The following is a 26,776-nucleotide window of genomic DNA, read 5'->3' as shown; positions in this document are numbered from 1 at the left end:
ATGCAAAGAAAATTAATTAATTTTTTCAATGCAACCCAGGTATTGGCATAATGAGATTCTAGTCCTCACCCCCCCCAGCTTGCTATAACATCTGATTCCTTTCCCTTTTACTTATTCCTATTTTGATCTTAGAACCCATCCCTTTTAAAAAAGGCACTTGTTCAAATGTCTTTATAAAAATTAAGAATAAATGTGTTGACTAATACAGAACAATTCTTTTATGCAGAATAAAGATTTCCACTTTCAGCTTAGTTAACCATTTTTGTAAATGAAACGAACATGCTATATCCATTTTAAATTGTATGAAAATTTCCACGTGTTCTAAAAAACTTCTCCTTCTCTACTTTACAGCAAATTATGTTAAATTCAGCTTCAGGGGGAAAAAACCCACACCTGAAATGCACTAAAAATGGTCACTGCTGAGTAGGCAACCCTGCTTGGTAATAAAAATAAAAGCCCTTGTAAATCAGTTCAGCTGGGAGATTTAAACAGGGTCCTGCTTCAGGTGAGAAGAAGCCTCTGGGGCTTGCTTTTGGGCATAGAAGAATTTATATTTTACTATTCGAGGGCTCCTGTGGCCTGACCAAAGGAGGACAAGGAAAGGCTTGTTATTTTCTATTTTTCTCTTTGTCTGCAGGTGCAGTTGTACTATTTTTATGTTTAAAATGTGGAGAAAATGTCTGGCTAAGTAGAACAGCTCTGGCATTTATTGTCCTGTGCTTGTTAAGTCCTGTAACAAATCTCAGGTGGAATGAAACAGAATGATGAGTCTTGGAAGAAATACACCACCTTTTTTTAGCTTGAGATGCCTGGAAAAAGTCAGGAGATCAGTTTGATTTCAGTTTGTAATGAGATTACTTTTCTGATTTGTCTTTGTTATTTTTTAATGGAAATTGAGTTTTAGTATTGTTTCTTTAAGGGCTGTAACATGTCTATTACTGCCTTTACCAGCTACACATGTCTACATCATGAGTTTTTAACAACATATGCCAGCCAAAAGAGATCCTCCTCTTCTCCATTGCCTCGTATCCTGAGCAAGAGAGCTGCCTTATGTGAGTTGTATGGTGAGTAGTCAGAGCGGGTACTTCTATTCACATGTGTTTGTGCCCTCTGCAAATGAGGTCCAAGGAGGAAATGTAACTGGGAAGAGGCCCCCTTGACTGCTCTCAGCATCCAGAAACTACAACTCCAAGCTGTTGCCCGATCCGAAGAAAACACAAACAACCGAAGTCGTTTATGCGGTGCTTTATTGAGGGCCCGGGAGCCTGTGGACTAGCGTCCAAAGACAGAGCCCCATTTCACAGAAAAATCACAGGGTTTTTATATGTTTTCTACACGATTTCTTCATCATCATAATTTCTTAATTCTCTCTCACTACCTGGTACGATTATCTCTCTGACATTTAAATTTTGCCAAGAGTACATTCCTAGATTATCTCCTAGTTACACTGCTTACTTTGCAATATCTGCCGTATAGTTCATCTGCAGGTTACATGTGGCCTACCAAGCCTTAGCATAACTACTACTAATGTCAAACTAATGCTAACTAATATAGTTTATTGAACTAAATGGCAACAATTCCCCCCCTTTTGAGCATTCTTCAATCTTCTGCAAGAATGCTCAACTCTTAGTCATCGTTGGTTCTTTCAAATGCTGGATTATCCTGCCCAACGACATCTTCATACTTCGGAGGAAGTCGACGTCTTTCATCGAGGCGTATCTCATTGGTTCTTGTCAAGGCTTTTATCACTCTTCTGGTGCGTCTTGTTTCTTTTTCAATGACTCCTAGAACACACTTATAGGCTAACCAAACAATTAATAGCAAAACTACAAATAACAAAATGTACTGTACTATTGACGAAACCCATCCAGAAACCTGAAGTCCTAGGGACTCAAATATAGCTCCGATCCAATTATGTTGTGCTTCTTTTTCAATTTCTCTTGTTTTGGATTCAATCGTTTCCAATTGAGAAATATCTTTTTCTACTTCAATGGTCACATTTGGAATATGGATGCAGCAATGGTCAATTTTCGTTTTCAGATATTGACACACACCATGCTCTTTTAACAATAGCATATCTAGTGCCATCCTGTTCTGTAAAGTCATTCGAGATGTGGCTTGCAATTGCAAATTTATGTCTTTAAATCTTTTCTTGGTGGCTGCTGCTAATCTCTCAGTTTGCCCTAGCAGTTTGTATAGCATTTCTCTGTTCCTGTAGGAGGCTATAGGTGCAAATAGTGATTCTAGAGCCCATCCAAACTTAACTCCACCATCTGGCTCGTGCCATTCATTTTCTAACTCAGTGAATGCATCTACTTCTCTTTTCTTCCGGTTGGGTTTTAGTTTTGATTGTTTCCACAGGGGACAGAGGGTTGGGACTCCTAGAGTTATTTGTGTCACAGGTCCATCTACAGGAATATGCGTAGTCCATTGTCCATGTCCCATTACCCAAACTAAATTTCCTGGACTTTCAATAGTGGTAATTCTACAGCTTACAGCTCGTCTAATTCCACTGTTTCCAGATGCTTCTCTTGTAATTGTATGATTAAATTTCCTGCATTCGCATCCCCACTTAAGCAATACTCTAAGAGGTGCCAGGCTAATTTGGCTTTCAGGGGTATCACATGTAATAACTTTGGTACAATTCCAGTTTTCTTTAGCTGCTTTAATTTCTCTTGTGGAGGTCTCTGTTTTATAGACTTCTTTTGAGGTATGATTTTTACTTCCTGTCCATTGTATACACCAATCTACTGCCCCAATATAGCTATAATGTTCTAACAAACTCGGACCCCATATGGTTTTCCATTCGTCCCACAATGTGGTTTTGCTCGTAATATTTTGACAATCTTGTAACTCATCATAACTACACCACCCTAGATCATTAATCCCTCTCATACGGGTGAATTGGCTGCTGGGCAGTTTCATGCAATCTTCTTCAGGTCTGATAACTACTCTTTGGACAGTCTTTTGACATACCATAGATGTGCTGTCTGCCGTTTCAGGTAGTAATGGAATGGGGATTATTCCCTACGGAATTGGTTCTCCTGCTGCTTGTGGGAGGGGCAAGCATGCCGTAATTCGAGACACATTTTGGACCTTTCCAAAATCCCTGATCAATCCTACTACTAAATTCTCTTGTTCATCACTTCGATATGCTGCCACTTCTGTATCTCTCAGTTCTCTATGCTTCTTTTGTGCATCCTTACCCCAAATTGTGACAATTTTTGCTTCTGGACAATCAGCACCTTTCTTCCAGGTTGCTGACACGTTCTGGACTTCAGTTTTCCGGTCATAAGTCAGGTTCCCATCCATCTTTTCCACTGGTTCGGTACCTGCAACTACCATAGAACCGTTAACAAGAATTGGTTTCGTCATTACCAGTAACAATATAATCAAAAAGGCTACTTTTTGCGAAAAATCATTTGTGTTGGGGAGACTAGTTGAGTCTCCCATTGTACAGGGACTTTCTTGACTCGGGTGTAATGGATCCATGAGTCGATTCCTTCGACCTTTACTGCAGTATAAGTTGTCAGGATCACTTGACGGGGCCCGTCCCATGTCTCTTTCAAGGGGTGGGTGGACCAATTCTTCACGTACACTTGGTCTCCTGGTTGAATGTCATGCACCGGATTCTCCAGTGGCATAGGTCGGTTCCACTGCAAGGCTCCCCTTAAAGCATTAAGAGTTTTGTTTAGTGACATGATGTAACTAAATATTGTCTGATCACCCTGCACGTGCAAGTCTCCTTTCAACACATTAGCATGGTATGGTTTTCCATATAGAATTTCGTATGGACTAACTCCCACTCGCTCCCTGGGTTTGATTCTGATTCTGAGCAATGCTAATGGCAGTGCCTGTGGCCACTGTATCTTTGCCTCTTGGCAAATTTTCTTAATTTGTCCCTTAATTGTTTGATTCATCCGCTCCACCTGACCACTCGATTGAGGTCGCCAAGGGGTGTGCAAGTCCCAAGATATGTCTAGTATCCTGGCCACTTCTTGTACTATTCCTGCTGTAAAGTGTGGGCCTCTATCTGATGACAGTCCTAGAGGTACCCCAAATCTTGGAATGATTTCTTTCAACAGTGTTTTAACCACTTCCTTCGCTTGATTGGTGCGACAAGGAAAGGCCTCAGGCCATCCTGAAAAAGTGCATACATACACTAAAAGATACTTAAAGTTCTGTGCTTTCGGTAATTCTGAAAAATCTACTTGCCAGTAATCTCCTGGTTCTGGTCCTACTCGTAATTTCCCTAACTGAATCTGTTTCCTAACTATTGGGTTATTTTTCAAACAAGTTGAACACATGGCATTCACCCGTTTTGCCAATGTTAACATCTGGTTAGAAATTACTTCTCTTTTTAGAAATGTTACCAACGCTTCTGCTCCCCAATGGCATTTATTATGTTCCGTCTCTAAGATGGCTTTCATAATTCGGGCGGGAACTACAACTTGTCCCATGATTGTTACATACCATCCAGTTGCATTCTTCTGTGCTTTCAGCAGCGATGCTAATTTTTCATCATCCAGGGAATACTTCGGTTCCTGAGTTAAATGTGGAGTTACAGGACTCACCTTAGTGGGTATCAGGGCCATTTGAGTCCACACTTCTCTGGCCACTTCTCGTGCTGTGACATCAGCTAATTTGTTTCCCCGATATATTTTTCCTTCCTCCTTCTGGTGACCTCTCACATGCATTATTGCAACCTTTTTAGGTTGGTGTACTGCATCTAGCAAGGCTAGAATTTCAGTTCTATACTTGATAGTAGTTCCTTGGGAGTTCAATAACCCTCGTTCTTTCCACAAGGCGCCATGAATGTGCACAACCCCAAAAGCATATTTAGAATCAGTCCATATATTCACTTTCTTTCCAGAACTTAACATTAGGGCTCTAGTGAGTCCAATGATCTCGGCTCGCTGAGCTGATGTTCCAGGAGCCAAAGCTTTTGCTTCCACTACAGTGGTAACTGTTACCACTGCATATCCCGCATACCTGGTACCGTTTTCTACAAAGCTGGACCCGTCGGTGAACAATTCCCAATCCGGATCTTCCATTGGAACATCTTTCAAATCCATTCGGCTGGCATACACTTGTTCAATCACCTCCATGCAGTCATGTGCTAATTCTCCTTCTTCTTGCTCACTGCGGAGAAATTCTGCTGGGTTAACATGATTAGTCATTTTTAGATCTACATCATCCTGTTCTCTCAGAATTGCTTGGTATTGCAGCATTCTGCTGGATGAAAGCCAGTGACCCCCCTTTTGTTCCAAGACTGCCAGTACCATGTGAGGCACAAATACCTCTATTTTCCTTCCCAAAGTCAATTTCCTGGCTTCCTGGATGAGGATCACTGTGGCCGTAACTGCCCGCAAGCATGACGGCCAACCAGCACTTACTGTATCTAGTTGCTTCGAGAAATACCCTACCGGGCGTTTCCAGGAACCAAGTCTCTGAGCTAGCACTCCCAGTGCCAATTTCTGTCTCTCATTCACATACAACTGAAAGTCCTTGTTTAAATCTGGAAGGCCTAATGCCGGAGCTTCTTTCAATGCCTGTTTCAAGTCTTCAAAGGCCTTTTTCCTCTGTCGATTCCAGCTCAACTGCGGTTCTTTCAACGCTTCATATAATGGTTTAGCTAGAAGTCCAAAATTCAGAATCCACAGCCTGCACCACCCTACCATTCCTAAAAAGGACCTTAGTTCTTGATGGTTCCTGGGAAGGGGAATAGCACAAATAGCTTCCACTCGATTGACTCCCAACCGTCTCTGGCCTTGGGTGATTTCACATCCCAAATATATTACACTTTCTTTTATCAGCTGTGCTTTTTCTTTTGACACTCGGTAGCCAGCTTGGCCCAGCATATTCAACAGAGCAATAGTCAATTTCAGACACATTCCTTTTTCTGCTGTCGCTAAAAAGATATCATCCACATACTGGAGAATGACATAAGAGGAAGGTAACTCTCTTACCTCAGCAGTCTTCCATTCTTCCAATTCCTTTGCCAATTGATTTCCAAATATTGTAGGGCTGTTTTTGAATCCTTGCGGCAGTCGAGACCAGGTGAGCTGTCTCTTTCTTCCAGTATCAGGACTCTCCCATTCAAAGGCAAAATATTTCCTGCTTTCCAATGCCAGAGGGATGCAGAAGAAAGCATCTTTCAAATCAATAACAGAAAACCATTTAAATGTTTCTGACACAGATGTTAATAAAGTATACGGGTTGGCAACCACTGGGTGAATGTCTTTGGTAATGTTATTAATTGCCCTCAAATCTTGCACTAGCCGATACTTACCATTGGATTTTCTAACTGGAAAAATAGGAGTGTTAAAGTCTGATTCACATTCCTGCAAAATTCCTTGTGCTAAAAACTGAGTTATCAAAGGAGCGACACCCTGTTTAGCTTCTAACTTGATTGGGTATTGTTTTATTCTCACTGGCTGAGCTCCTTCTTTTAATTCTACTACCACCGGCTGAGCAGCTTTTGATTTTCCTGGATTCCCAGTCTCCCATACCCAAGGTACTACAGCTTGATCTACTTCAATAGGAATAGGAGAGGGATCAATTTCTTTTATTACAAACAATTTAGCAATTTCCTCTCCCGGAACCTCTAATTTTACCCTCCCATTTTCGAATATGATTCTGACATTTAATGATGACAACAAATCTCTGCCAAGCAATGGCTTGGGGCAATTAGGCATGTACAAAAACTGATGATCTAATTCTTTTCCTCCAAATCTCAAATTTAATGGTTGCAAAAAGGGTCTCTCTTCTAATTGTCCCGTTGCCCCCACTACCTGTATGGTAGTATCGCTGATAGGTCCTAACCTTTTGTTTAAAACTGAATGCGTTGCCCCCGTATCCACGATAAACTCTTGTTCTTTCCCATCAATATCAATCCTGACCCTTAAGTCCTGTTCTAGTCAGCTTTGATTCTGATAATTTCCCAATACAAATGCTTGGGCGCCACTTACTGGATTCACAGGATAACCTGTTGGTGCATTCACTGGCATTCCTCCCAATCCAGCTTTCACTGGGCACTCATTCTTCCAGTGTCCTATCTGACGACAGAACGCACATTGATTGGGAGCAATCTCTCCTTGCTGGGGACTAGGAGGGGCCATCCCCCGTCCTCCAAATTTAACATTCTGGAATCCTGCCCTGCCGCGTCCAGAACCACGACCGCGCCCGAAACCACCTCTGCCTCCCCCCCTTTCACTGGCTTGCTGCATTATAGCTAGTATGTTCGCCTGCTGTTTCTTGGCTGTTTCTTTCTCCCTGTTATTATAAACTTTCCAAGCCACTTCTAGCATTTTATCCAGGTCCCGAGTATCTTGTCCTTCTAATCTCTGCAGTTTTTTCCGAATATCTTCCTGTGTTTGACCCAAAAAGATTAAAGCAAGCTGCAATTTCCCTGCTTCACTGTCAATTTCCAAATCAGTGAAGCGTCTAGCAGTTTCTTTAAGTCTTTCTAAAAACGCCGAGGGAGATTCATTCTTATCCTGCCTGACAGAATACAGTTTCGACCAATTTAGCGTCTTAGGCATCCCAGTCCTGATTCCTTCTACTAACAACTCCTGGTACATCTTGATGGATTCCATTCCTCCGACCCTGTTTGGATCCCACCCTGGATCATCGCTCGGAACTAAGTCATTTACTGTTTCTACTGTACAACGCAGCCTAATCTCCTCTCGAGCACGCTCTTTCATTGCCCGTACCACCATCTCCTTTTCGGTGGAATCCATCAAAGTATCCAGCAAAACCTGCATGTCATTCCAATCTGGATTCTGGGTTTTAATTATCATTTTGACCACCCGGGCTACCCTCTCCGGATTCTCACGGTAACAGCCTGCTGACTGCTTCCAAATCACCAGATCCCCTGGGGAGAAAGGCACTTTCACAAGTACTTTCTCTCCTTGGGGTCCTATAGCTTCTCTTAAAGGGGCAATAAGCTGGGATTCCCCGTAATTTTTACGTCCCTGTCTAGTGCGTGCCGCAAGCGGAGTATTTCGCCGATTCTGGGGAGTAACAGGGGAAGGGGTTTTAGGTCGGATAACAACTTTCTTAACATTCCCCGGTACTGCCGTTAAATTTGCCACCTCTTCCTCCTCATCCTCATCCTCATCCTCAGTACTGGTTTCTGGTAACGGTGGATACAAAGAGGAATGGGGTGAGACAGAGGGAAGAGGTGAGACAGCAGGAGGGGTTAAGACAGCAGGAGGGGTTAAGACAGCAGGAGGGGTGGGTGAAGCAGGGAGCGCACCGGGTGACACCATTAAAGACAAATCCTCCTCTGGTCGAGAGGTTAAGGCCAAGCACTGAACACATTTAGATCCTTCTTTACAACCCCCGCACTTGGATTCTTTCATCTCTAATACCATTATCCCACACTCAGTCTGCCACTCCTTCTTACGGCGCAGTAAATGGAACAGGTCTAAATACTGTATTTCATCCCATTTTTCATTTTCCTCCAGATAGCGCATTAACGAATTTATGGTGTCAAAATCTACAGTACCATTCTCTGGCCATGACGGCCCTTCTCGCCGATATTCGGGCCACCAATGATTACAATAGTCAATCATTTTGTCCTTACTCATCTCCTGGAAAAACCTTTCACTTTTCCACCTCTTCAGTAAACATCCCAGCGGGGTATTTTCTGGGATACCTTTATTAGACTGAACCATAAACTTAAGTGTCTTGAATGGCATTTTATACCTTACTCACAGCCGTACAAAAACTCAGTAACCAATAGCAACAACCAATATGCAGCAATATATGAAACAATAAAAACCACAATCAATATTAACAGTCCAACAAAATCAATCATACCACGCACTCACACAACAATCACTTCAATACTGAGGTAGTTTCCTTTTTAGCAGCAACAAATTCAACTAACAATTATATCCAAAATAAACAAACAAAAGGACTAAATACCAAATAAATACCAGATAAATACCAGACCAATCCAACTTGCCGCTTCTCGACGCCGCGAGGGGCAAGTGCCGGACCTGCGCAGCTTTCGCCGCGTCTGACAGCCGGCGCCTAGGCTTCCCAGACCAACCAGACGTCTTAGCCCAACCCTGCGAGGATCGCCGCCTCGTCTTATGAGCAGGCACCCAAACCAGAAAGAAATAAAGCACCTTCGGGCTTACCTTTTGCAGTCGTCCGTCAGGTGCGGGGGTCGGGCACGAACCGATGACTCCCCGAGAATCACTCGGTGCCGGCGTGGAGTGGATCAGAACGCGAACCGCCCCAGGCACCTTCGGAGTCCTGCCGCGGTCGCCAGAAAACTGTTGCCCGATCCGAAGAAAACACAAACAACCGAAGTCGTTTATGCGGTGCTTTATTGAGGGCCCGGGAGCCTGTGGACTAGCGTCCAAAGACAGAGCCCCATTTCACAGAAAAATCACAGGGTTTTTATATGTTTTCTACACGATTTCTTCATCATCATAATTTCTTAATTCTCTCTCACTACCTGGTACGATTATCTCTCTGACATTTAAATTTTGCCAAGAGTACATTCCTAGATTATCTCCTAGTTACACTGCTTACTTTGCAATATCTGCCGTATAGTTCATCTGCAGGTTACATGTGGCCTACCAAGCCTTAGCATAACTACTACTAATGTCAAACTAATGCTAACTAATATAGTTTATTGAACTAAATGGCAACAAGCAGTCAAGTGCTTTGTCTCCCTGCTCTCAAAGTGTTTCTTTCAAAGGCTAAAGCAGCAGTGCAAAGGTAAGTCTAGAGTGATGAAGAGAAAATAGCTTCTTCAGCTGAGCAGAAAGGGAATAAGGGAGAGATGCTGAGTTTCGCTGTTTTGCCGGGACTGGATTGTAACTGCAACAAAATGATTACAGCAAATAGTCTTTCTGAAAGACAATTTTGCATTTATTTATCTGTGTAAAATTGTTTTCAGTTTGCAGCATTTGCACAGTTGCTATGCAGGCTTGTGCTTATTTTCTGACTAGCAGTTCAATTGGTAGACTGGAGAGAAGTGAAATTTCATGGTATATTCTTAACTAGATCCATAATATGCTAGTTATCATAATATCTAATTAGGAAAATACCAAATTAAAATGCATTCTTATCTAGGAGGGCTGAAACAAGAACACAAAAGCAAACTAGAAAAGAACCAGTGGGAAGTGCTGTCTATTAACATCCTAGCTCTACAAACTGCTTTTGAAATACAAGAGATAAATCTAGGTATTGGAAAGTCAGCTTAGAGAACAGCTGTGCATTAAGAGATGTCTAAGCTCCTTTCTCTGCAGAAGCAATTAGAAGCCTTTCCCATGAAGTTAATACTATTAATATAGCTATAGTAGATTTCAAAGTCTAGATCTAGAAGATGAAGTGCTTTGTGTCTATGCAGCTACTTGTTGAGCAAACAAATATTCCCAACAATTTGTTCCCACAAAGTAGTGGGGAATTCATATGCTTTGGATCACAGGTATTTTAACTGTTCTCATACCCTATAATGCAAAGGAATGAGAAGATAGCTATTCATTGATTCAGATGTGTACCTATACAAAATATGTTTGCTGTGTACAAATGTATGTATGTGTAGATTCTCGTATTTATTTATATGCATCAATAGACACACTATTCAAGCAAGGGTCTTTGCCCCAGGGTCTCCTTACCTAACTTGTCACTCCTTCCAGCAGAAGAGCTCTCCCAGCATTCAGGGGTTTGATGGATTTCCTTTCCTTTGCATGCTTCGTTTGTTCTCCTTCCCCAGGGTGTATGCAGTGGGTGATGAAGTCTAAAATGAAGGATGTGCATGGCTTTCTGAACGTGCTTGTGCAGAAAACTGACAATGAGAGGATGTTTGCTAGCTCTCTCTAAAACTTCTTCCTTACTGTTCCGTATTTCAGATGTGCAATGCTACCACCTATTAAGCTTTGTTTTAAAGATAGATTGTTTTGGATGATGAAGCTTCCTATTCCCCAAAATAAAGTGAACAATATGTGTGTATATATATATACATATCTATATATCACACCCACGGTAAAAAGGTGTGATTTCTGCTGAGATATGCGTATCATATGATAGTGATAAATTCTTATTTAGCAGATTCCACTTCTAGTAATGAAGGGGTCACTATTATCTATTATGTCTTTCCAGGAAATTATTGCTCTCTTCCAAGATTATTTCTGCAGAGATATTGTGATATATAACTTACTGCCAAAGCAAAAAATGAACTTACAGAACACATGAAAACAGTTCCTCTGTGTCAGTGCTTCCTAGAAGGTTCCAACATTTTTCTTTCCAAGGATAGATGAGGTCCAAGAAGTCAGCAAAGAAAGTGTCACAGTGCATGTCTTCACATATTCTGCCAAGGAGTCCTCAGATCTCAGAATTATTGTATTACTGTGCTGTTGTTGCTCAAAGGCAAGATTGCACTAGACCCTACCAGGCAGGGAAGCTGGATTTTCTTTATTTTTCCTAGTGGTTTAAATTTTAGCTTATGACCTGCTGCAGGAAATACTAACTTACCTAAAAATTCTGGGTAAGTTACTGTGTATGATGTTACCCACTTGCACCTGTTGTGCTACAGTCTACTTTCTACAGAAAAGTTTCTTCAGCCTAACAGATTGATTGATGATTGACAATTAAATATATACATGTGGGTATAATTATTTCTTCTCACTGTTTTAAGGTCAATTTCATGAGATGACATCTTCATTGTAAAGAAAATACAGAGTTAAAAAAAAGAGACCAGTTGTTTTATTGTCTTCATTTGAAGCCTGTGAATCCACAGTCAGAAACAACAAAAAAAAACAAACCAATACATCAGGTATATCAGAGAGGTACCGAGGGAGTGATTACTTCAGCGCTCCTGAAAATTGAGGGCTTGCCACAGGAATCCAAGGGGTTTCTGATACCAGTAAACTTGCCTCTCTGCCCCTCAGAGCACAGGGGACAGACATTGCCACTGTTGCCAAGTTGTCCTTTTGGAGGCTGGAAGGGAATTTAGGTAGGAGCTAAGCAGCAAACATGAGATTTTCCTACCAGGTGGCTGGGCACTTTGATGATGCTGGCTCTAAAAATCAAACTCTTTGTTTCAGGTGATAAACAGTTCATAAAACTGAGTATCAAATATCTGTCTGTGATAGTGATGTATTAGGGTAATATGTGAGAAGATATTCTCTGCAGGTACAGGAAAAGAGGAAATAGATTGTTAGAAAATGCTGGACTTGATTTATGGCTGTGAATGTATTTTGTGTATTCTGTATATTAAGAGCAAGAGTCTTTTGCCAATCTTAATGTAAAGCTTTGACCTGGAGTGAATGTAAGTGGATCTTGGGAGACCCTCTCTGCAATCTATGAAACTATCACTGGAATGGGTTAAAGCTTTTCTTTAGACTCTGCTTAGATATTTTTTCCTTTGACTTGATAAGTCAACATAGAAAGATCTAAGCATTAAAAATAAGATCCCATTATCAACTAGACTTAATTGGTACAATTAATGAGCTCAGTGGAGCTCTCTAGGTTTTTACATTGTAAGAATTTTTCCATTCAGTGATGAATCTCTGTTTTCCTGGGGTTTTCTCATTTCCATCTCCTTTCTCCTGCAGAAATCATAGATTGTTTTCCCTCTCTAGCCCCCTGCCTATTGCTTATTAAATGTAACATGAAAAATGAATAACATAAAGGTCAAAGTATTCTGAGTAATCAAGAAACCTAATTATGAATTTTAGTATTTACTTTTAAGAGCAATTAGTCATTAGAACAAAAATGCCTGGAGAGAAAAAAAAAAGGTTTTCCTTCATTTGACATCTTTAGATCTGGATATATGTTTTACACTTCAAGCAAAAGCTAATTCTAATGTAGATATTTCTAGATTAGGTTTTAATCTAGTCTGGTCAACTAAGTGAGCTCATACAAGGTATTTATAACAACACCTCTTATGTAGTGAATTTAGACCTATCAGTGGTAACATTTTGCTCTTTGATCAGTGAAGGTAACCACCAGATTGCACTCTTGGAGAAGGATTAAATGCTGTTTCCTGTTCTAATGAAAATAGTTGTCAGAAAGGTGTAGTCATCTACTGTGGTCAGGAAAACCTCACAAAAACCAATTATCTGTACTCAAGATTCAACAGGAAAAAGTATCATGTGAGACGGCTTTGGCTAATGCAGGAGGCTTTCCTGAGCTTGGGATCTAAAGGCTTTGTAACAAACTCTGCATTATGTTTTGCAGTTCAGAAAGGCTGATTTAACTGTGTTGCCTAGTTGAAATATCTTACTTTTTCTGGACCCTATTTGGGCAATTTTTTATTTTTATTTTTTTATTGTTATGAAATCCTGTTCATCAGGGAGTACCTGATGGCTCAGATGGGGTGACGGAAATTTTAAATATACTTGGTGTTTGTCCCTGTGGAATGAGATGCAAAATCTCCTTTGTGTTATGTCAGCACTGCTGTGTGTCACGCTGTCACTATTTCGTGCGCTGTTGACCTCTCTGAGAGCTGGCAGAGGAGATTCAGTGCTGAAATTCCCCATGTCCTCCAGTCTGTGCCAGTACTGTGACAGCTTTGGGGAGAGGGAGGACTTGGGGAGTCGATCTTAAGCTACAGGATGTGAAAATTATTTAGTTTTCTTTTGTGTAGACAAATGTGCAATTTCTCTGCACATTTCTATCCAGCAATGCAGCCAGGCTCAGGGTGATTATTTTTGTGCTTTTATTCCCGTACTGAATACCATCTGCTACTGAATGAACTGTATTACGGAAATTTTTGGTTTATCATGTTTGTCTGATAGCATCTATAGCTAGAGCTGACATGGTTCTTTGACTGGTAGATTGATTTCTGAATGTATCAGGTGAAATAAATCCAAGCCACGTAAATGCATATTCAGTGAGAGCTGGAAAAAAGTGCCTATTCCTGTATGATAGTCTGGAGCAGACTTGGGAAGAAGCTGAGTGTACTTTGGCAGAAGGGATGTAGCAGGTGCCTAGAGCACTTCTTCCTTTTTGATCGGGTTCCCTGCAGCAGAGAATTAGCTCAAGCACAACATAGGTTCTCACTGATGAAGCAGCTTGCCACTGGACCCAGGCATTTCTTACAAACCCCGTTCTTCCCTGTCCCATGTATCTCAGCTGCAGACATAAAGCACCATCCCAAACCAATCCTCCCAGCTTTGGTCTCTAATATTAACATGATTTCTGTAAAGCAAACAAACTTACGCTTCTGTAAACATTGCTAATGGGTGTTATCGGAATTACCTATGTGTGGGTACAGTGATTACAGGAAGAAGCAAGAAATGCTGTAGACTTGCATCTTCAGTGTCCAACCTCCTCCAATGCAGAGGGCTCCCTTGCAGCCTCCCAGCACCTTGTGCTGACAGTCTGTCTGCCAGTGTCTGTCTGTGTCTCTTTCAAGGTGCCTCGTGTTGCTGGAGATCCGAGGGACAGCCTCTGGCTATGCCAGGGGTCATGCTTGAGGCAGAGCTGTTGTACAGTCTCTAAGCTTGGTCTCTGGGAGAGCCCTGGGGAAGTCTGATGTGCTAAAGATGCAGTTTTGATTTATCTTTTTTAAATCTCCTTGGAGAGTGCTGGGAGTCAGCTTGCCCTGGGAAGTTCATGAATGACCGGCATTGCTAAAGAGGAGAGTTCTGTTCATAATGTGAGGTTTTCTAGGCTCACTGTGATGTTCCCAGGCTGCTCTTGGGTAAGTCTAGAGTCAGGCAGCTCAGCTTACCCTGAGCTTGTTCCTGTGGGTCAGTACTTTATCCAGCTCTCTGCAGCTGACAGTGCAGTTGTTCACTTTGGTTTTCCCTACCAAGCTGCCTTGCAGTGGTCTTATAGCAGAGGTGGAGTAAGCACATCCAGAATTATCTCCTGTTAATGGGTACAGGGACTTCCAGACCTCTTATGTCTTCTTTTGATAGATAAAAATGAAACTGCTCAGTAGTTCTCAATAGACAAAAATAAACTGGGGAAAAAAACAAATTAGACTCAATTTCTCATCTTCCAGCTCCTTGTAATGCTTTAAAAGTGTTTTTGTACCATTTCTTCAACTTGTTCAGTCTGTATAGTGAGAAGGCTTCTTAATTTGCATGTCAAATTTGCATGTCATTTCCATCCCATGAGTGTGTGGGACTACCCGAGTTAGTAACCTTGGCTGATTTTCTTTTATGCAATTTCCCACCCAAAAAGAGAGAAACTGGAGGAATTTTGACTTTTTTTGCTGCTACTTTAATTCAATCAATGCAAAATTGCCTGCCAGAGAAGTATTTTCAAATGTGAGGCAGTATTTTTGCCCAACTATAAACCGAGGCATGAGTACCCCCAGTCCATGAAAACCACTGCCAGTCCAGACCTCTGGACAGTTTCTTGTGCTTGTAACCACAAATCACCCTGCAGCCGTCTCTACACATCAGCTCATTTTTTTAAGTATAAAATGGAGTGTAAATGGGTTAAGTGAGATGCAGGCCCATCTTCTTATGTGCTTGAAATAACAATAGAAGCAGTTGACTGCATTTTCTGTGGATACTTGGTCTCATTTGTGTGCATTCTCTATTGGCAATTGCTGCTCTGCTTTGCTAAAAAGATGAAATACAAAAATGCTCTGCCGAGTGCCGTCTGATTTGCAATGGATAGTTCATGAACAAAGACAAACTGGGCTTTATGAAAAGCAGAATATTGAGTGGAATGAATCCCAAGGATAAGCACTCATTTGTTTTGTGAATTTTATATCTAAATCATAAATAAGGCATAACAATTTAAATCTCCTTTCTGAATTAATCTGATATGGCTCTGTAACAGTACTAGTAGTTATGATCTTTTTCTTTCCCTTCAGTGCCTACATGAGCGCTGTCATTATAGCCCTTTGTGCTGTGCAATTATCTAGTGGCATTAATCACTGCACTTTTAAATAGTTTACCATGAATTCACACATCCTGTGATTTGCTTATGTGGTAAATCCATACACAGCTACAAGAAATATCTGAGTCTGTTTATGAGCCCTTAAGTACACACAGCTATTGACAGTATATTTTAATGCAGATATTACTGTTGCTGTTTATTCTATTACATTGTAATTAGGTTCCACAATTAATTTTAATTATTACTAACCTTACATTAACTTTCTAAATACCTCAGATATTTGCAATAGATACATATGGGTGGATAGCGACCTGGAAAAAAATTAAGGATTGAGCTTTCAGCAGTGTCTTGAGAGGAATTAGGAAACACCTCCTCCTTCCCTTTTTTTTTAAAAAACTAATGTGTGTGCAACATTTTACTACTGAACAGACATGCAGATTAAAAAGAAAATCCTGGCACAAGGTACAGCCTTGCTCATCATGAGCTGGTATTTACAAGACTTTTTTTTTTTTTTTTTTTTTTAAATGTGGACAAAACACTAGATAGAAGCAGCTGTTATTTAAGATTATTTGAAGTTGGCTGGGCAATAAAGTTCACAGGGAAAGGAGTGATGTTAAGTTGTAAGGAAAATATGTCTGGTACTTGAACTTTGCTAATGATGCAGTTGTCTAAAGTGTGGAGGCCAACACTAAAGCAGCAGAAAATTGGGAAAGAAGATGGAAACAAAAACCAAGGCATTTAGTACAGCTTCTGTAAGTCAGAATACAAAGCAGGTCCTACTTTGCTTGGGAATGGGAGGAGATGCCAGGGCTTTGTTTTTTCTGCAGTTATTCCTTCTTGTTCCAGGCAGGCATAAAAGCTATTTCAGTGGACTGGGAGTTGGTATGGGTAGAAATCACGCAGACTCTGACACAACCATCACCTCTAGGGACCTGCAGTAGAAACCAAGGGCAGATTTGTCTCTGAGAGCCTCAAATATCAGGAGAAACTGAAGGGAGGATGTCATCTCTCTTGCCCCTTCTAAGCACCAGCTGAGTCAGTCCAATTGGTACGGCATTGAAGGCACCAAGAATAATCCCAGTTGTTTAAGTTATTCTTGTATAGGCTGAGGAAGCCCATGTATAATGTAATCATGCTGATGATTTAAAAAAAGAAAAAGATGAAACACTGTTCTGAGATTCTTCTTGCATCTGCCTGAGCATTCTTCAAAAAAATTCTGCGGTGTATTTCTTAATTTCCTCAAGCTTCTTAATTTGCATGTCAAATAAAACCTCCCTGACTGATTCTGATGACACTGCAAGCGTTTAGCTCCAAAGACAATCAGTGTAAATTGTCACACGTTATCAGATAACCACTGACAAACTACCTAACCGTGTGCCTTACAGCCTAATGTGTAATGATTTTTCTCATGAAATTAGGAAAAATCAAGATCACTATGAAACTGTGTCTTTTGTTTGGGAACACATTATGTGCAGTGCTGGAAAATGAGAGTCAGGTCAGAGAATGTGACTGAGCTTCCTTTTCCCTCTGCCCCTAAGGCCTATTTAGCCTTGAGACATTTACCATATGCCACAGATTATTTTAACCATGAGTGCTCCATATCTTTATGGATATGGAGCTACCAATGGGCTTTCACTGTCACTGGACTTTCAAGGTTATTTTTCTGAACCAGTCAAACAATTATGCTGATATTGCAGACATGTCAATCCTGATCTTAGCATTGTTTTTCTTTTTTTTTTCACCAAGAATAAATTTAAGTGTCTATGAACAGCCATTTGTTACCTTGCAGTGTGAACTTGAGGCAGAGTGAGCAGAATGAGTGCATGTATATATTGCCTGGCAGGGGGTATGTCCTCCTTTAAACTATGGGGAATGTAGATATTGCAATTTCATATTGGGCACATTGAGCTTTAGAGCTTAGTTCCCAGTCAGTTATCCTACTCAGTGAGGTGAAGTGATCCATACTAAAGGTATTTTTTCTGCAATATCTTTATGAATGTCATAGAAACCTCTTTACTGTTCGTAATTATTTTTCCCAGTGGAATGACATCCCAGTCTTATATGACAAAACAATAGGAAGGTGCAAAATTGGCCTTGTCAACTCTGATAGACTTGATTGAATGCACAGCAACAAAGAATAACTAAATATATATGCTTTCCTTTCCAAGGATATTTTTTGTTTGTATGATAAGACATAATTTTCTCTACATTGTGGTTAGCAGAAAGAAGGAAATATCTCAGATGTCCAATGCTATTATTAAAGGTTACCTATAAACATGGGTTTGCATTAGTTTGATGTGCTGATATAGTATTTGTTAGGAATTTTTTTTCTCCTAAGAAAGACCCAGTCAGAAAGAACTTTTATTTCATAAATTGGATTTGTGGGTGCGTGTTCTAGATCATTTAACAAGGAATGAGAAGATGAAAGGTCATGTACAAGTTTTACTTAATTTGAAAGGTAAGCTTGAACTGCTTAAAAAAAACTACCAGAGCGAGAGTTTTTTCTCTGGCCTGCTCCCAGGATTTTCTGAAGGGCCTCCTTGTCTTGCTCTTCAACTTCTCTGAGTGTGGGGTCACTTCCCCATGGCTGGAGGACTCGTGCAGAGCCCATCACATGAGGCAGGAACGTTCCTCAGCCATCCAGCTTCAGGACTCAGAGGGCGTTGTGGCCTTTATTCCTCAGCTGCTAAGGAGCCAGGGAACAACCGAAAAATAGAGTAAAATGTTTGCCAACACACTGCTGTCACAGTGTGAATAGAATGTTTTCATGTTGCACACACACAGCTTCTCCCTGCTGATAAATTATTCGGGTGCTAGCAACGTGCTGGCTGACTGGTGTGAGAGCGTTGCTTACCAGCTCCTACCTGCAGATGCTGGATTTGTGCCTTTTCCTTGGATGCAAATACACTTGAAATACTGCAGAGGACCACCGTGAAATTTTGAGGGCTTGCCTCAGGTCCTGTCTTCAATCTGCGCCTCGGGGTGAAGGAAGAAGCGGGATAGTGAGAAACTGTGCTCAGACAGCCTGTGTCAGATGGGTGCTTAGAGGAGAGCCAACACTGGGAGTCCATCAGGGCAAAGCAGCCCCTTGGGCTGAGCAGGACCCTTCTCTCCTCTCCCCAAGCACCTGGCTGTGCACTCAGCCTGGCCTCTCCCACGGGGATGGGAGCCGCGCCAGCCAGAGGGCTGGTGTTCGCTTTCCCAGCAGGTGGACAGACTTGAATGTCTGGTTCTGCCCTGGTTCACACGGTCTGTGTGCTAAAGAGATCAAAGCATGTTTATTTCTGGCACAAGACTTGATAGAGATTCCTGTGGCTGTATGTCAGCAGGGCATGGATGGGTGCTCTGACCACTGCAATAACCCCAGATCCACCCAGATGTCAACACCCCTCACCATACCTTTTGGGAAAGAGTCTTTCTTTTATCTAGCAGACCAACTTTCTCTACCAATTAGTCTGTAATGATCAAAGACATCTAATTCTCTTGAATATTTGTTATTTTTGAGGTTTTATGGATTAAACAATCTCAGATTTTCAGGCATCTATGTGAAATAGTTGTGAAACAAGATGATCAACTGATTCATTTAATGTTATGCCATACAGCATGGCTTGATTCAACTTTGAATTTTAGCTGTGTCTAGCTGTAGTTATAACTGAGAGGTGAATCACTACCCTTTGGTCACTGACCCTTTTGGTGTTGTTTGGGATCCCTGACTAGAAAAGAAAGGTTTGTTAAGGTTAGAAATTTCCTGTTGCTTGGTCCTAACCCATTGTAGTTAATTTTCTGTGTACCTACCATTTTAAGGTTCGAATAGTTTATTTGTTCATTTTTCTTACTTTACTAAGAATTTTTGCCAGCTTGTGAAGAGGCTGGTTAGTACACAGCCTATCCCCCACAGCTCTCTGCCACATCACAAGCTCTGTCATGTGTTAGTTAGGGTGACTGGCACTGAGTCATGCTTTCTTTTACTGTACCTGTACTGTATTTTTTCTTCCATAATCAACTTTACTCATATGATTTCCTGCCTTTTCTTTATTCAGGTAATAATTCACATGCTAATAGGATTTTGTTTGAGCCTGTTTCTAGAAGAGTAGCTCTTAGCTAAAGTTTGTCTATACTTTCCATTGTAAAGATCTTTTTAGATTTGAGATTTTATTTTTTTTCCAATAGCTGACATGGATAATCAGCAAGCAGTGGGCTTCTTAAAATCCCTTGTGAAAAACTGAGTGGGATGCCTGTTCTATTTGCAGTAGTTTACCAGAGATAAAAGCAATGTTAGAGCTCTCATGTTAAAGCCATTTTCCTCTCCTTTGCCTCATGATTTTATCAGGCTATCCCCCTTTGGCAGGGGCTGATTTGATATTTTAGAGGATCCACAGACAAATGCCTGTCACAGTAAAGATGTTCCAGGGTGCTGCAAGGCTTGCAGAGTAGCCAGGATTCCCAGCACCATCATCTCATCAGGGATTTCCACCTGTGTCTGAACTGTTTCCACCATGTATTCAGCATTCAGGCCTCAGCTGGGCATCTGGGCTCCTTGGAGAAAAGGTTAAGGAAGTCAGAGAAAGGAGTCCTCTCAAACCAGGAAAACCCATACTGCTTGTAACAGCTAGGAAGTGAATATTAAAAGGAGGAACTGGCGTTTATGTATATGCCACCCTCCTCTTCCTTTGGGGTCCCAAGTGTGACCCTTTTCTGGGGGTTTATTCCAAATGTGGCATTAGTTAGATACATCTCTGAACAGCCCTGCTTTGAGCAGGGTTTGTACCAGGTGTCTTTCTGAGGTCACTTCTGAACTAAGTAATTCCTGCCCAGGAGGAACTGGGTGGAGGGGCACACAACAACACGCCCTGCTTCCCATGGCTTGTGGTTAAAGCAGCTGCATGTGAGAGACCCAAGTTCATAGTCCTGTCCTGCCTGTTTCACAAAAACACAAATCCCTCTGTTCTACTCCTTGAGGGGCTATCCTGACAAACAGGTTAATAGATACTCTGGAGAGCTCAGGTCTCCTTTGGTTTCTTTGGAGGAGTTTACCTTGACAAAGAGACAGCTGGATGTTGGCTCCATAGGTTACTGTAATTTCCTGCAGATGCAAAAGACTGGGTCAGTAAATGTGGAGTTATTAATGAAGTGTACACAGGGGATAACATACAATAGCTTTCTGGTTAGCATGCTTACCTGAATCAGGCAGCTGGGTTGAGGGCACCTGGATGTGGCTCGCTGGCTTCACTGCACTAGTAGATGTTTTGGTATTTGCTACACCTTCAAAAGCTCTCTAGCTCTTTGGGGAACATCCCTATATCTGCTGAAAACTGCTTATCAATGTCAAAACCATGTTTGCAAACCACGGTAGCAGCCATCCCAGTACCGAGGGATAGAAGCAATCCCTGAGTGAAGCTAAAAAGTGCCCTCCTTTTTCCTGGCAAATCTCACCCTTGGCATGACCACCGTGAGGTCTAGGAGGACTTCTTCCTTTTTTATTTTGTTTTGTTTTGGTTTTTTTCAAGAAAGAAAGTCTGACTCTATGGTATCAGGAGACTCCCTTCTATAAATACTGCAATTATGGACACAAATGTGTTTTATGACCAGTGCTGAACATAAAATCTTTTCTTTAACTGCTGGGTAAATACTAGAATCTTATTTTCTGGAAATGTATGCTGCAGTAGGTGAGAGCATATTCCCACAATATGGCAATATTGATCCAAATAATGCTATATAAAACTCTGAACTTCTAGACAGGTGCATACATAAAAGTCCATTGATGTAATGGATTTTCTACAACAAAGGAAAATGTTTGGTTTGGGTTTTTTTCCCCTCTGGTTTTCAGGAGTAAAATACTTCAGTATGCATTAAGAAGTATGCACTTTAATTGTAAATCAATTTACTAGTTTATATGAAAGGTAAAAACAATATTTTCAGGAATTTCATTACGATAAAAAGAACTCTTCTGCAAGAACAGCTTCAGCCCTCAGCCCAACTCACATGCTTAGCCAGATTAATATGAGTGGAATTCAAATAAGTGAGTCTGGATCAAGTCCAAGTCAGAATTAGACTGCAGCGAGCCCAATATTGAAGTCAAAGGTAATTTTCCAATTGATTTTGGTCAGTACAGGATGTTAGAGCCAAGAAAGATGCTGAAAAACCTGATTTATATTAATAGTGCTGTGCTGAGGGTATACCTGCTTCAGCCACCTATTTTGTGCGCAGGGCATGGGGAAGGAGCAGGCAGCAGGCTGGAAGAAAATGGTTGAAGCCAGGATTTAAGGGCTAAAACTCTAAGGCAGCATTCTCTTTGCAGACTAGTTAAGGAATTCAAGACTCTAGAGTCAAACTGGCTTCTCTAGGAATACACTCTTAAATACCTGATCGCTCTTCTGATGAAACAACCTAGGTATTTCTACACTAGAGAGCATCCAGTGGCATTATTTCCCTCACTGTGAAGAGAGCCTGTGAGGTCCTTTTAGATAATTGGGTTGCTGGGCTTTTTCACACTAATTAAACAGAAAATGTTTTGAAGTGAAGTCAGTCACTCTCCCTGGCACGTTGCCATGTGGAATGGAGCAGGGACAGACGCGCTTACAGCTCTTCGCTGGCTACAGTGTACAGAAATTGGTAGGAAAGAGACTCAGTGCAAAATGGCCTGTTCTGTGGAGATATAAGTAATAGCAACATTAGACCAATAAAATTCGACAGTGTGATTCTTATGTGCAGCTGTAATTATTTCCCACTAAAGGAGGTGCGGGGGAAGCACAAAGCCCACGATTCCCATTGCTAGCAGCCTGCCTAGCAGAACGCTGCCTCCTCCTCACTGCCTCTCACAGACACACATCAAACAATTGCATTAGCACTTCTGCTGCCTTTCTTCTCCCACCCTCTTTTTTCACACTATTTAAGAGCTAAAGCAGAGTGGTGTTGATAGTTGAGCCTAACAGTGAGTTTTGTTTGAACACAGCTTATCCTATCAATGATAATTCAGAAATTTCTGTACGCATTTTGATGGCAAGTTTAAGTAATTTTTAAAGATGTGTTTCTCCGTTTGCAAATAGTAAATAATTTGTTCTGTTTAGTGCTTCTGAAAGTATGTCCTTGTGGAAAAGCTTGCTGTGGAAAGTTGGAATAGGATAAAATTCTGCCTGTAATCATAGAAATGGGCTCTGTGTTTGTGGGTTTAGAATACATAGAGTTCTAAAAGACATTTTTTTATTTATTTTATTTTAAAGACATTTTATTTATTTTATTATCTTTTATGTCTTTTTTAAAATTAAAAGGCCAACATGACAGAAGAACAAATTTTAATACATCATCTTTATTGCCACATTCACTACTGTGGGAGCAATTTGAAGGAACGGCAGCTCAGTAACTCCAGGTGCTTTCTTCAGACAACTGGTTTTTTTTTTTTCCTTGACATGTTTTCAACAGTTTTTGGATCAGGCCCCAAAATATGTGTAATTAGCTTTTTATAAAAGCTATTAAAGTGTAATCATCCTCCCATCTGGATTTTATGTTCTAGCTATTAATGCTAGGGATGCTTTAAAATATACATCTCTAAGTCCTGCTCTGATCCTATTAGCTAAGACCTAAATTCCATTTTATTTTCCAAGAGGCATGGGGAAATTCTTGGGATTTTAAAAATGTACTCACCTTACAAAGGGGATGTGTTTAGAACTGTAGTTATAGATAATTCACCTAGTGAAATGACTCCAGTGCTGCTCCTACAAAAATTATTAGGACCTTTGCTATCAAGTTCAGCATATGCATAAGTTTGTGTTCTCTACTTAGGTATTTGCAAAATACATGAATGTTTGCTTATCAGCTTCCCTAGCAAGCTTTCTCTTTGACTTTCAAGTGTTGTGGTCTTACATAATCAGATGATGATCATAATTTCTAACTAAAATCTGTGGGCATAATTTTATTTTGAGCAGTCCCACTTCTGCAAGAGGAAATACAGACTTAAAAGAAAGTGTAGTCTTGAAAAGAACATTCATTTCAGATGGAATATTTGTGGAAGTCTGTGGGAGTTAGTATCCAATTCCTGGTATTTTAATAAGATTTAGGTCCCTAGCTCCTATGTGCTCTCCAGAATCTCTGACTTATTTATTCCCCAAGATTTGCAATGAAGACCAGAATCCTGCTGGGCTAAACCACAGACCCAGTTAGAGTTTCTGCCTGAAAGAATCCTCTATATATTACTTCAAAGGTAAGGTCCGGTCAAAGCACAGAAACCACAGGATTGTGTAAAAATGTCCTACAACTACATTCTAGAAAAAAATATTTTGTCTTTCTATAGTGTTTTGTTTTGGTTTATTTAAATCCTCATTTAATGAATGAATGAATTAATTGAATTATCTAATACTTTTTTTTTTTCAAAGATTAATTCAGTATCTTGGAATTAGCTAAAGGATATATGATTCGTCAGGTTTCACGGCAGGTACACAAATGTTTATTGAAGAGAGAAGCATTTAGGGACATAAATCCATGCTGCTTGTTGAGGCATAACTTACTGTTGCCCTTGGGAGGGAAAAACACACTGCACTTCTGTGTGTGTGTTAATGAACACATATTTAATATACTGGCATGTTTTACTTGCAACACTCAGGTTTTCGTTTTCCATTTTTATTTAATGCCAGATCCAATGACACTAAGATATCTATGGCCTAGGTACTGATGTGTTAAAGTAATCTGAAAACCTGAAAACGAAATAGAGCTAGTGAGAATTATCTGTGTCTATTTCATAACTGTTCTCTACATGTATCTCAGAAGGATCCTATTTATTGTCTGGATATGGTTCGAAGATGGTCATGATAAATATAGAAATATATTCAGGGAAGAGTAAATAGGGGCATGAAGGTCAGAAAACGTGCTGTGTGAATTATTGTCATTATACATTAGTGAAACAAGTTTTGTGTTTTAAACAGTTTTTCTCAATTATTTGCTTGTGAAGGGTATCTATTTGGTAATCTTTGGGCTCTACTGAACTCCACCAATTTCTGGTACCTTCCTACACGCATCTTCTATGCTTCTGCATTTGCTAAAGATTTTGAAATCTACACTACTGAAAATGTCTGTTTAATGGCAGTTATCACTTTTATGTGACTATAAATAGCATAAATTAAGAAATTACCCAGGGTAATGTTAACAGACCTTTCTGGTGTCATCCTTCAGGTCATTTAAACCCATCACCAACTGAATAGGGACTTCCCTGGGAGAAGTGCAGCAGGGAGCTGGTGCCTTTCTCTGAACACCAGACCTGTTAACATAGATCCTCTTTTCCAGATGCGTGTTTCCTAGGAAGGAATATGTGCTTAAGGGACCTGAGCCAAAATACGAGCCTGTTCAAACATTCAGTGCATGAGGCAACACTCAGCATTTCTATATTTGGGGAAGTGTGCTGATTTTTTTTTCTTACAGACTAGGGTAGAGCTATACATCACGGGTGTTTGTGATGTTCATCAAAATAATACTGTGTAATAATAGAGTATGCAATGGAGTAATAAATATCCTTTAGGATTTAAGGCAAAGCCTAATAAATTCATTAAGCAGACTAGATTTCCAGCCCCTAGCAGCAGACCTTGCACTTACATCAAAATCGCAACATGCATTTGTCTTTGATGGAGACTTGGAAACAGACTTTAAAATGAGATGTCTGAATGAAGAAAATGCCCTTGCTTTCATAAATACTAAATATGAAGCTAGGTATAATAGACATGAATGTGGGAATGGAGGCATCTTAGCGTCTCTTTGTGTCTCAGTCTGATTGCACATTGTGAGGCCTGGTGGCTCGATGCTTTTTCTCCTTGAGGCTTGCGATCACACCAGCCAGTGCAGTGGCAGATGAGGCAAACCCATCCCTGATGTAATAGAAACCTGAAGTGAAATGCAGGGCAGTAACCTCTCTTAGACTTTGGTGCCGATCTGGAAATTTCCATGCAAATGGTGCTCTGTGAGAATGCAATCTCACATTTACATAGACCTGCCTCAGACCGCAGTGTGCATTGCAGCAAATACCAAGTAAGGGTGGTGCTGTGGAAAGGGCAATGAGGCCAGGCTGAGAAGGTGTTTTTGTTTGGTGGTGTTTTTTTTTGGTTGTTGTTTTGTTTTTTATTTGGGTTTTTTGTGTTTTTTTTTTTATTTGGGGGGGTGAGGTGTGTTTGTTTTTCTCTAGCCCCAGTACAGCAAGGGACTGCCAATGCAATACTCTCAGTTCTTTTAGTCCCAGAAGTCCATTCTCTAGCTGCAGCCTCAGACAGGACTCAGGAAAGTGCATGCTGATTATCCAGGCACACCATAGTGCAATAGTTCATAAACAATCTTTCTGCTGGATAAAAAAAAAATCAAGGTTTTCGTTAAGTCTAAAATGCTGTAATTTTAACTTGGGCATATCTTTACTGTTGTATTGGCATTTGAGGCCTACCACAGGTCGGTTTGTGTGACTACTAAAAATGTAAAAACTGTTTTTTCCTGTGCTTGGGGAAATATGGAGCTGGTGTTTTATGCAAAGACCAAATTCTTTGCCTCCCTGAAAAAACAGTGGTGACCATCCAAGTTCAGATTTCTGAATTCTTGCTGATGTGACCACTGCATGGTAGATACAATGCATGATAGAACCTAGAAGTTATTGCATGTCTATTTCTAGTCTTATTTTTTAGGTAGATTCTTATTCCTGAACACCAAGCTGAAAGGCTTCATGGAAGAACATCAGTAAGTGAATGAGCTTACACATTTTTCTGGGTGTTGCCAAAATGCTGCTTATTGATCATACAAGCCAGTTGAATAATATAGAATTCATGACATGTTCTTCTGATTTTGACATTAATTATTATTAATGTTTGAAGGCTATCTAGATGTTCTTACTAGGAGGCAATTTTAATTTTTTTTTTTTTAATTTGCTAAGCTAAAGAAGGAGATGAATGTTTTCTGTGAAGTCTGGATCAGTTGATAGGCTCAT

The 26,776-nt window shown here is 40.6% G+C and overlaps 2 protein-coding genes across 6 annotated transcripts in view; one reads left to right on the top strand and one right to left on the bottom strand.

Moving 5' to 3' along the window:
* The first annotated feature begins 836 nt into the window (after positions 1–836).
* CCSER1 (coiled-coil serine rich protein 1) overlaps positions 837–26,776 on the top strand; it is a 637,091-nt gene continuing 611,151 nt past the window's right edge. For 3 of the 4 annotated variants that reach the window (XM_088056598.1, XM_088056597.1, XM_088056600.1), the window contains exon 1: positions 837–1,064. The gene's annotated coding sequence lies outside the window, so the exon portion shown is untranslated. Of the gene's footprint in view, positions 1,065–9,671; positions 9,742–26,776 lie in introns of those variants that run through there. The other variant, XM_088056599.1, reaches the window with a different exon arrangement.
* On the bottom strand, positions 1,231–9,665 carry LOC148184182 (uncharacterized). 2 transcript variants are annotated; one of them, XR_015772681.1, is made up of 2 exons: positions 9,153–9,665; positions 1,231–3,669 (listed from the first exon to the last, which is right to left on the bottom strand). XR_015772681.1 is itself a non-coding variant. In XM_088056601.1 (2 exons), exons 1-2 carry the CDS (start codon positions 8,703–8,705, stop codon positions 3,619–3,621), a joined length of 1,785 nt encoding a protein of 594 aa, XP_087912727.1. In that variant the 5' UTR covers positions 8,706–8,926; the 3' UTR covers positions 1,231–3,618. The 2 variants fall into 2 exon arrangements, 1 of the variants encoding a protein (XP_087912727.1); XM_088056601.1 differs by lacking the exon at positions 9,153–9,665 and adding an exon at positions 6,972–8,926.

Source organism: Pseudopodoces humilis, chromosome 6, assembly GCF_049639895.1.
Source record: "Pseudopodoces humilis isolate 2021_Gansu_Grassland_sample_001 chromosome 6, ASM4963989v1, whole genome shotgun sequence".
NCBI lineage: Eukaryota > Metazoa > Chordata > Aves > Passeriformes > Paridae > Pseudopodoces > Pseudopodoces humilis.
Note: the sequence above shows the minus strand (reverse complement) of the source record. Positions and strands in the feature narration are given on the sequence as shown.

Excerpts from the sequence above, each read along its gene's own strand:
- LOC148184182 (XM_088056601.1), bottom strand. The coding sequence starts at position 8,705 with ATGCCATTCAAGACACTTAAGTTTATGGTTCAGTCTAATAAAGGTATC. Across the intron at positions 3,670-6,971 it reads CAGGTTATCCTGTGAATCCA|GGGAGCCTTGCAGTGGAACC; the intron begins GTAAGTGGCGCC and ends TAATGCTTTAAG.